Raw genomic sequence first — 10,994 nt, 5'->3', positions numbered from 1 at the left:
CCCCCAATTTTCTCACACCGTTCAGCTGTGCGCTCGCTATCTGAGGCTGCTTTCGCTCACGCCGTCTCCTCTGTGTTGGCCTTCTGTTGTCGATCCTCGGCTGCCGCCAGTATTTTTAGACTCAGGTGAACCTGAGGTCTGCTGCTGATTTAAGTCTTTCTGCTATTTCTGTCCTGCCTTCACAGGGAGGGACGGGAGGCGGCTCGTTGCATAAGATCCCTGCGATGATGGCGAGAGTATTTGATGTGGAGACGTTTATATTTAAACATTAAGTGACAGATCTGAGGAGGRACTCAGGCAGATGGAAGTCAAAATGTGCTCAGAAGTCGTTTTATGCAGGAATTTGATATTATTTCTTCTCAAAATAGATGAAAGAAGAAAAAAAAGGATTTTTTTATTTTTAGAGGAATCTAATTTTCACATATTTGCAGCTGTTTTTTTCCAGGGTTGGAACATAAACGATAAGTTAAATCTGAAAGCAGATAAGAAGAATTAATGACGATGTTTTCAAACTCTTAAAATATTCAGCTGTACAATAAGGCAGAGGAAAGCCTTATGAGTAAAACTCCAATCCAAAGCAACAAATATGAGCTGAGGCAGCCTCTGTGGGGTTGATGGTGCCACTCGAGCCGAGCATGAAGAGGAATCTTAATGATCACGACTCTCTGGCCCAGTTAAAAACACAAAAACGTGGCAGCGAGACAACAGAGGAGCTTTGTGCTGAAAATATTTTCTCCATTAATGTTTGAGATTTGAGGAGCAGTGACTCACTGCTGTGAAAACACTGCCAGCTGCTGGCAGCTTCAGCTCCACATTATGACTTATTCCTCCTGGATTGTTGTCAGCCATCAGTTGCCTTTGGCCCGCAGCCATTTGAGAAATTTAAATGTGCGTTTCTGACACCGTTCCACTGCCGGGCACTTTGACAAGACGAGACCTCAGATTAAAATCAGATTGGCTGCAGGTTGTGAGTTTTCAGCTGGGCTGAGTTTAATGACATGTCCCTTCTCTCACTCAAAAACAAACAAACAAACAAACAAACAAAAAACAACCTGAGCAAAGTAGTTTGGAAAAGAAATTATTCTCATAGAAACACCTCAAATATAGCTAAGAGTCCTTACATTCATATAACAGGAGTTTTATTTGTGAATTAACTGTATATGTTATACATTCTCCTGACTTTACAAGTTAAGATTTAAAGACCTATTAGAGACTGAGGGGAAAAAAGATTTTGAGTGATTAAGAGTTAGACAATTTAGAAATAGTAGTGTCTCTTACAGAGTCGTAAGGTAACTAAGTATAAATACTTTGGTTCTGTACTTACATAGAAATTTTGGTTATCTGTACTTTACTTGAGCAATTATTTTTCAGCCTACTTTTTACTTCCATTCCTTACATTTTTTTAATAAGGTAAGAAGTAGAAAGTCATTATTCCTATTTCATTTTGGCTTGTTATTGTTAAAAAAAAGAAACTAAATTTCACCTCCTGGTTAAATGATATAAGTATATATACCATTATATATTTATTTTACTCTATTTGTTAGCAGGACATATGTAGCTTAGTACGGAGGTGTCTGTAGCATATATCTATCTTTTACTCGCTTCGTCTTTTCAGGGTCACTGGTGCCCATGTCCAGCAGTCACTGTGCGAGGGGTGGACTACTGCACCCTAAATGTTTTAACATTTACATTTCAATATGACATACAAACACCTTGGCCTTTACAAAAATGTTTTTTTTGGGAGGTCACCTCCCAAAAAAAGTAATTTCAGAAAATCTAACCCCTCACTTTTATTCAATGCTTTCCTTTCAATACTTAAGTACATTTTATGTCAAATTTACTTTTGATACTTAAATACAAAAAACATTAAATACTTTAAGACTTTTACTAAAGTAGTTTTCTTAGAGGAGACTTTTTATAGCATTTTCTAGCCATTAAAAAAAAAGAAGAAACTTTCATGGACATGAAAGTTTCCAAAAAGATTTAAATCATAAGATCTGCAGCAAATGCTCACTAGTATAATCTAGAAGAATCTTTATTTTATTGTTTTTTGTGTACAGTGCCCTTAGACAACAGTTGTGATTTGGCGCTATATAAATAAACTGAATTGAATTGAATAGAATTGAATAGAATAGTAGTGGATTAACAATAAAAAGTTTATCAAGTAAACATTTTAAACTTTTCTTTATTTAAAGTGGACTTTTTGCTAACCTTACAAATAAAACGTCTCAAAGGGATTTGTAAGATTTAAGATTGTAGCAGCTTAAACAGCATTTAGTGACGTGAAATTATTTATGCAGAGAAGCAACAGCACCACCTGTGGCCGTGAATGGATATTACATCCTGTAAATCTTTGGTAAACGAACAACTAAAACTACCGTTTTTATTTACGGTTCAGGTCAGCTGTGACCAAATATCTCTTTTTTTAGCTGTACTTTTTCAGAATACTGTGGAAAACCTCAGAATCTATTTTATTTACCTGGTTTGTGGTTTGAAACGTGTCAGAATACATATCAGCATTTCTCACCTGAACCCTGTCCATGTGGATAAGTTTAAAAAGCTTCTGTCTGAGCTGTAAATAAAACTTTTTAAAGTATTCAAAAACATGCTTCCAAGAAGCCGGGGTGACAACATCCCAGTTTCAGTTCCCTCATTAACTCAAACTCCCATGTGGCAAAAGAAACACTCTAGTAAACAGGAAAAAAATGTTCCTGAAGCAATCAACTTTGTAGAAAAAGTCAAACTTTAAGAATGAATCAGTATTTACCTGTTTATATTCTCCAATAATGGAACCGTTCTTCTTAATCTCTGATTCAGACTTATCGAGTTCTCGTCGGCACATTTCTTTCAGCTGCAGGGACACAGAGATGTTTTAGCTGTTAGGTGAGGAAACGACCAACGACACAAGCAGATTCAGAGGTCACAGAGACCGTGTGACTGCCACGGAACGAGACAGAGACTGTAAAAGGTTTTGGCAAGCTCGTGGCCTCGACACAACCTTGACTGGAACAAATAAATCACTCAGAGCTGCACCTCGACTCGCAGTACGACATGAGACGTTTGGAGGACGGCGTTAAACACAGACAGATCAGAGGCCTGCTGACTCAAAGCTGTTCATCACTCAGTCCAAGAAAAAACAACTTACGTTAACTCTTATCAGGATGTGTTATAAATACATAACACATTTTATAAAACACACCTCATAAGTTCTTTCTGTAAATATACTGTATATTATTATATTTTCTTTTAAACATTCAAACAGGAAAACATTAGTTCCTTATCATCGACCACATTGTAAAGATTAATTAAACATAAAAGAGGAAATAGGTGGCACATGGACTCACAAACTAAGCAAACCTGTCTTCATGGGATGAATTCTCTTTTCCTCAAGGCTTCACCTGAGAAGATGCATCAGCAGCCATCTTAACTGTGATTCATTTATCAGTTTTGATGAATAAACAGCTGCAGCTCTGCGCTACAGTTTAAATTGTTCTTTTTTATAAAGGGACAGACGTTCTTGTAATTTGTAAAGTGGTCTTGATCAAGAGTTTCACCAGATTTTTAAAAGTTTTTCTTGTTTCCTTTCCGGCCCTTGTGCCCGAACATGACATGGGTTTGAAGTGGCTGAAGTGAGCGAGAACCAAAGAAGCATCAAATGTTAAATACAGAAGATGAACGGTGTCTTTTAAAAACAAGAAAAAATAAAATAAAAAAACTGAAACAAGACACCTCCTTCTTCAGTTGATCTGACTGTATGCTAAGCTTTTAACTAATAATTCGTTAAGAATCACCTTTTTGGTCAAAAATATTATTTCAGTTCCATCAAATTTGGTTATCTTTTGATATTTTTTTGTTTTTGTTTTGTTATTGAAATTTGGACTTACTTTTTGATTGATTTTATCTGAGAAAAAAGGGGCAGATATAAGATTTTGTCTTCTTTTGCTGCCTTTCAATTATTTATGATTTGTATTTTCATTATATTGAATTTATGTTGTTTTTAATGAAATGAATGTATAAACATTATCAGTATCATTATATTTTGGTAGAGATTAATCGAAACAGTAAAAAACAACAGGAAGCTGTTAAAAAATTGCCTAAAATCCTATTTAAAATTAGATTTTCTGCAATTATTTACAAGTTGACACAACACAGATTCACCCTTTGATTTTAAAACAGAGCTAAGTTGCTTAAAGGGCTTTTTATTATAAGTGTCAAAAACAAACAAAAAAATACTCAAGACCACTATAAAATACAAAATAGATTCTTTGGAAGGATAATATACAGCGGGTAAAATAAGTATTGAACACGTCACCATTTTTCTCAGTAAATATATTACTAGAGGTGCTAATGACATGAAATTTTCACCAGNCTCGTTTTTTCTCGTCTTACTTTGAAAGGAAAAACCAAAGAACAAACCAAATTTAGGACCTAAGTTTTAAATTCTATTTTTAAGACCGTTTTAATTTAAATAATTTAAAAAATGATACTTTACTGAACAAATCTAAAGGTYACGTTATGCTCCATCTGAACAGCTAAAATCAGCTCTCGTCACAGCTGCATGACAAAATCACATCATTGTGTTTGCAGCTTCGACTCTTCAGTCCTTTCTTCTCATAACCTGCTGGAAGAACTTTCGCCTCTTTCAGTATAAAAACTGTGGGTTGTTTGTCGCTCGACCCTGCTTTTTACTTCAAATGCTCACTTCCAAAAACAAAAAAAGTCAGCTTCCAGAACCTGACTGTTGTACCTGGAAATTGACATTTACAAAGAGAGAAATGSCCAAAAACTCACAGACGTTGACCATGGAGGAACCCATCTGCAGACAAGTGTGGAGCTTTAACCACACAGATTTGTGGACGAATAAACAGACAGGTGGTAGCTGGCAGCCATTTTAATTTAATGGTGGGGATTTTGTTTATTGCTTTAGATTATTTGTTTTGGATTGGTCCTCTCTACATTACTTGAATATCTTTACTGTATTTTTAACTTGACAAACAGAACTAAAAGTTRACGACTGATTGGACAGATCAAACGTGTCTCGAGGTAAATTCGAGGTAAAACCCAGAGACTGGAACACSGTCTCGTCCGGCTGGTTTGCTCCAGTCAAACTCCACCTCTTCCAAATGAATTAGGATGCAACAATCGTCTGTTTTTAGCTTCTCCAGTAGACTCTTCTCTGTCCTCTTGTGCTGGAGATCCAATTAGCTTTTACATTTCCTGGCTCCACTTCCACAAGACTTGGCTTTCAAAGGCACTTAAAAAGGAAAACACTTTTTGAAGAATAACTGGAGTTATCTGGGTTGGAAAACAATATGAGCTATTTTTGGGCATTCCTCGACTTGTCACTCCACGCAGACTGAACGCCGTTGTCTTTCTTCTCCTCTCAGCATTCTCCCCCTCCCTCCATCTCTGCACTCGTTCCTTCCTGTCATAAAAAGGGACTCGTTTTTCAACGAGCCCCCCCCCCCCCCCCCCCCCATCCAGAAAACCTCAGCACTCTTTTATTATTCAGCTGTTTAATTTGCTTACAACCTTTTACATTGGTTTGTCACTGGATTCTTTCTACCACAGACTCCCGGTGAAACCCCCACATTGCCGATGCTCCGTTCTGACACCGAACAGCGAGAATAACTGTCGTTACGAGTTAAGGTCAGGGCCGATAATTGGCACGTTCGTGCGAGAGATTCGGCCCATTCCAGCCGTCAGTCATCTTTCAGAGCAGCGATGCTGACGGCCGCGTCTCCGGCGAGGATCCGGTGACATCTCCGGCATTCGACACCATCAGCACACGGCCACAGCTGCCAATCATCCTGCCAGGACCTGCAGCGCTGGTGCACGTGTGTGGCTCTGGCTTTAGGGCGCCAAACCGAAGAGGCGGCAAAAAGGGTCTGACCGGAGGAAACCCTGCTCAGTTTCAGTAGACTGGGTCAAATGAAGCCAAGTTGTTCTCCTGAAGACAAAACAGGAGAAATGTTTGCCTAATCTTTTTTACACTACGCCCGCTAATCAGAAACTGAACACTGAAGGCATCTGCTCGCTCAGTGCAGCGTTGCACCCTGCAGAGCTATAAATGACCACGGACTGCTGACAACTTTTTTTGAGACGATGACCTGTATTGTGTTTCAGATTGGAACAGGAAACTCTTGGTTCGCTCACAAATCAGATTAATTTGACAGAACCCCCGCCCGCCGCATCGACACTGACATCAGCGTCTGTTCAGCTTTAACGAGGCGAAACAAACAGCTAAAGCTAAACTGAAACTGTTTCTAGCCGAGTGAAAAGAATAGGAATGAAGGCCTCAGCTTTGGTTTTGAACCAGCAAATCCGTCTCCAACAAACTGAGCTCTTTCAGGCTCCACCAAAAGCTTGACTCTGATTGGTCGACTTCATGAAACTCTGCAGCTGCACTTAGTCCTGATAACAGCCTCCTCTTGTACAGATTTATAAAACAGTCGTTCTGATAAATGATGTTAATTTAGGTCCTGATTGTTTATTTTTTTAATGTGGAGACATGAACATTACTGACACCACCACTCAGGTAAATATTACACAATAGTACCTGCTTATAGTGTGACATCATTATTACTTTAATGTGAGGGAAATGTGTCAAAATGTTTGTGTTCAATTACAGCTGTTTAAAAGAACCGAAGCTTAATTTAAAGATTTGTAATTTAAAAAAAAAGGTTGATCTTGAGCCTAATTTGAACTCAAAATATCCACTTTTAAAAAATTTTGACAAATTTAATCTGAACATCTAACATTAAAAAATTGAAATTCCAGAATGTAAAAGAAAAGCAATAATCTGTAACTTTAACAATGATCTCARTAGATGCAGATTAATATCTAGTCTGTATTTTAATGGTTTGAACATTAAATTTTTGCTTAAAAAGGTAATTCAGACSTTTTCAAGTGGGGTTGAACTGGAAGGCTAGAAACAACTAATATCTTACCTGTTGTAGATGGCACTTTGAAAAGTTATAGTTTGAAGAAAACAGGTTTAATTCTAATGAAGCCGATCTGCTGAAGATGAAATAAAGAAAATGAAGATTTAATTAAGAAAAATAAGAGAGGAAGTAAACATATAGTTTTTATTTTGTTTGTTTTTCAATTTTTTACTGATCCTGTTGATGTTTTTTATTGTTTTCTGCACTAAAACACATCTGAGCAGCAGAAGAAGAGCTCATCCTGCAGCAGCGTTCCACTTTAAAATAAAATATTTGATGTTTGATGTTGTTGCTGCCTGCAGRTTGTATTTATAGCGAGGTAACGCAGGACGTGACGAGTCAATTGCATAACGCCGACACTCGTTACCTTCAGCTGCTGCAGGCCGGGAGCAACGATCCCGCCGGCCGAACGTCAACACAGGAGGTGATAATTTTACAGGCCTGAATGCTTCGAACGCTCGACATGATCTAAAAAAGCTGCGGCACATTTTTTTTTAATTCTCCAAGGAAAAGGTAGGGAAACAGCTCAGCCCTGACAGAATGTTTTGGTGGTGGTCTTCCAGTCTGAGGTTYAGGGGGACAGATCCAGATCCCAGGTTCTTCTGTAAATAAATAAACAAACAAAAGAGACGGGATGTCTTGTGTCGATATCTTTATATTTAAATCCATGAATGTACACACAATGCAGTCTACTCTAGAACAGTTTCCACAMGTTAATGGTTTTGTTGATGAAGTAGGTTTTGGCTTTTTATTTTMTTTTCTTTTATTTTTAGTAAACCAAACAGCAGTGCGACTGAGAAGCTTGGAGCAAAATAAAAACAACAAATACAAAAAAAAACATGTCTGTGGATTAAACTGGAGCACAGCAGCAGGTAGGCAACGTTAGAGTAGAAAATTATAAACAAATATTCAATATTGATGATTTTTGTGTGTTATTTACAGCCCAGTGCTTCAGATACTACTCTTCCTTCTATGTCACAGGTTCCAGCCAATCAGAGCKCACCTCGAGGTAACCATGCAGAAACTTTCTTTTTCTTCTTCAGTTTTACACAGTGAAGCAGGAAACTTCTTTCAGTCAACTAAATATGAAATCCCAGCTGTGAGCTCCCACATGTCCTGCAGACAAATGTAGAACTTTTATTTTGAAGTTTGACCTGAACTTTGACCCTTGGTGACCCGGCTCTGACCCGTCCTCCTGTAGTTACACCTCAGGTTACTGAGGGAGCTTTGATTTAAAGCAGTCACCACTTTGTGTTTCAATCTCTTCAGGATCTGAARGACTCTGTCAGTTCAGCCGTTTTCTGCTGAAACCACGAATCATGAAGACGATCCGGTCGCAGCTTTTTCCACCTCACTAAAACATTAACCCTTTGTTTCAGCTCATCTGGTGACAAAAAACAAATTAGGATTTAAAAAGGTGTTTAAGTGCTGCAAGGATTTTCTATTTTCATAACACAATTCTCCCAAAAAAAAAAAGTGATTTTTAAACATTGCATCACTCTTGAGTTTCATCGTTTCATCCAAATAAGCTAAACCACGCTGAGGTTTGTATGATTTAAAGCTTTTAAATTATTTTTTGTGCTCACAGATCTAAACCAAACAAACCTCAGGTGTGTTTTTATAAATTACATATTTATATCCACCTTCCAGTCGAGGCTTTGTCAACAAACACTTTAACACGTTTGAACATTAAAGGACATGAGACGCACATGCACACACTCATGTCTTAGTGCTTTACACGTTTCTTCTCACACACACGCACGCGCACACACACACACACACACGCACTTTGCTTCTTTTAAACATACATTAAACAGAGACTTAAACAAAAATAGAAAAAGCTCGGTTCTGAAAATGCGTCTATTAGCTTTCGTACCTAAAACAAACAAAAACTAATTTACAGGAACTTCTTTTTGTGCCAGTAGTTTAGAGGTGAAGAAGGAAAGACCCAGTTTCTGACGTCMCTCCTTTCAATCAGCAGAACGTTCTCCGTCATCAGCTGGAACAGGGGGTCTACGGGGGGGTTCGATGAACGACTTCCTTCTTGTTTGGAATGAATGTCGGAGGAAAACAAGACGATTTTGTTGATTAAAAGGAGACAAAGATCCTCAGATTTAACAGGTGAAGTTCTGGTCCGGTTCAGGGTTCAGCACCGAGCTCCAGACGTGGTTCTGTTAAAACTGGGTGGGTCTGACGGAGGGAGGGGGATTGTTCGGTTAGGCGGTCTCCTTTCCCTGGGTCCCCGTGACGGTTTTGATTGAGCTGAGCGTTCGGTTGAACCAGGTTTTCTTGGCGGCCTGGACCTCGTTGAGAGCGAGACCCAAATGGTGCTCCAGGTCCTGGTGGACAAGAAGAAACAAAGCTAAATACTGAGAGGCTACAGCTAAAGCTAACCGCTAACTGGAAGCAGCAAAAAGCTGTTTGAAAGATAACAGTAGCAAAAGTCTAGGACCTAAATTAATTTAAGTTGACTAAAAGCTAAAGTGAATAAAAGCTAGTCATTAGCTAAAAGTAGCATAAGGCTAGAAGCTAAAATAGCAAAGGATTAAAAGCTACAAGTAGCATAAGACTGAAAACTAAAATTGCAAAAAGCTGAAAAATAAACCAGCTACAAACTAAAAGTAGCAAAAAGCTAAAATCTAAAGTGAATAAAAGCTAGTTATTAGCTAAAAGTAGCATAAGACTAGAAGCTAAAATAGCAAAAATAAGCTGAAACAAAAACCAGCTACAAATTAAAAGTAGCAAAAGTCTAGGACCTAAATTAATTTAAGTTAGCTACAAACTAAAAGTAGCAAAAAGCTAAAATCTAAAGTGAATAAAAGCTAGCTACTAGCTAAAAGAAGCAAAAGACTACAAGCTGAAATAACTACAGACTAGCTACAAACTAAAGTAACAAAGGCTAATTTAGCTGAAAGCTAAAGTAGCAAAACAGTAGCTAAAAGTAGAGCAAGAAGACTAAAATCCAGGAAGTTTTCAAAGAGAACAATATTTGATGGCCTTGAAGAGATCTGTGTGTTTATTTATGTTTGTAAAAGAAAAAGGTTCAAATGTTAAAAAGTATAAAAGTTAGAAGAACTAAAGGTTGAAGATCATCTGCTGAATGTTTTGATGATGAAATAAAACAGGAGTTAAAATACACAAAACATGAATAAACCAGGTTAAGCTTTCACATCATTCTAAAGCAAACTTCAGAGCATCATATCAGTCTTTTTTAAATGAAGTTTTTAGTTTTAATCATATTTAGTTGAAAGGAAACTGTTTATAGGGCACACATGTCAAAGGTAAGTGCGAAAAGCCTGTTTATTTAATAGCGGCTGTAGTTCACTTTCACATGTTGGACCAATAAAGTACGTTAGCTTTTTTTTTTTTTTTTTGCAAAAAAACTGTTGATCTGAAGGCTAATAAGACAGTGTGATGGCCTCTCAGCTGCTTCCTGTGACACATGAACGCAGGTAGCTCAGACAGAAAKAAACGAGCAGCAGCAGCATCCTGAGTCGTAACAACTAAAGTGGGTAGAAAATGAAACGCGTTCTCATTACAAAGCCAGCAGTCTCCTCCTAATGGCATCATCTGCTGAGTCTTTACAACGACTAAAGTGTTGAACACAAACACTGCAGCGCACTGCGACTCCGTCTGTGTGAGGATGGCTTTCAGAGCCATGAGACACGGTAACACAACAAAACACAAACAGCTCTTCAGTTTGTGCAGGAAAAGTACAGAAACATGACATGAGTTTATTCAGGGGTCATCCACGTTCACAACAGCAACATTCAAACACTTCCCAGGTAAATGAAACGTTTCCAGCACCAAACTGATATCTCTGCTGAGCTTTATAACCTCGACACAGTGTTCTCTGTGTGAAGGAACGTACACACTTCTGTAAGTTATAGTTTTAATATAAAACAGAGGCCCAGCATGCAGGACGGAACATTAGCCACAGCTACTTTTAGCATATTTAAAGGGATCCCTGATTGGTTGTAACATTAGACTTTATTTGATAAATATATATTTTAACTGTAAAATAAAGACTGTAAAAATACTGTAGGATGT

General features: G+C 37.9%; 2 protein-coding genes across 2 annotated transcripts in view; both read right to left on the bottom strand.

The window, feature by feature from the left end:
- Positions 1-2,139: 2,139 nt before the first annotated feature.
- Positions 2,140-10,994, bottom strand: part of rabgap1 (RAB GTPase activating protein 1) — a gene marked incomplete in the record, with an annotated part of 67,046 nt that continues 58,191 nt past the window's right edge. Inside the window, 1 exon segment of the mRNA XM_014003863.1 lies at positions 2,140-2,851. Within this exon segment, the coding sequence (XP_013859317.1) occupies positions 2,654-2,851 (198 nt within the window).
- LOC106514551 (rab GTPase-activating protein 1) overlaps positions 7,582-10,994 on the bottom strand; it is a gene marked incomplete at its 5' end in the record, with an annotated part of 9,584 nt that continues 6,171 nt past the window's right edge. Inside the window, 1 exon segment of the mRNA XM_014003865.1 lies at positions 7,582-9,283. Within this exon segment, the coding sequence (XP_013859319.1) occupies positions 9,161-9,283 (123 nt within the window).

This window comes from Austrofundulus limnaeus, unplaced genomic scaffold (genome assembly GCF_001266775.1).
Source record: "Austrofundulus limnaeus strain Quisiro unplaced genomic scaffold, Austrofundulus_limnaeus-1.0 Scaffold20, whole genome shotgun sequence".
NCBI lineage: Eukaryota > Metazoa > Chordata > Actinopteri > Cyprinodontiformes > Rivulidae > Austrofundulus > Austrofundulus limnaeus.
Note: the sequence above shows the minus strand (reverse complement) of the source record. Positions and strands in the feature narration are given on the sequence as shown.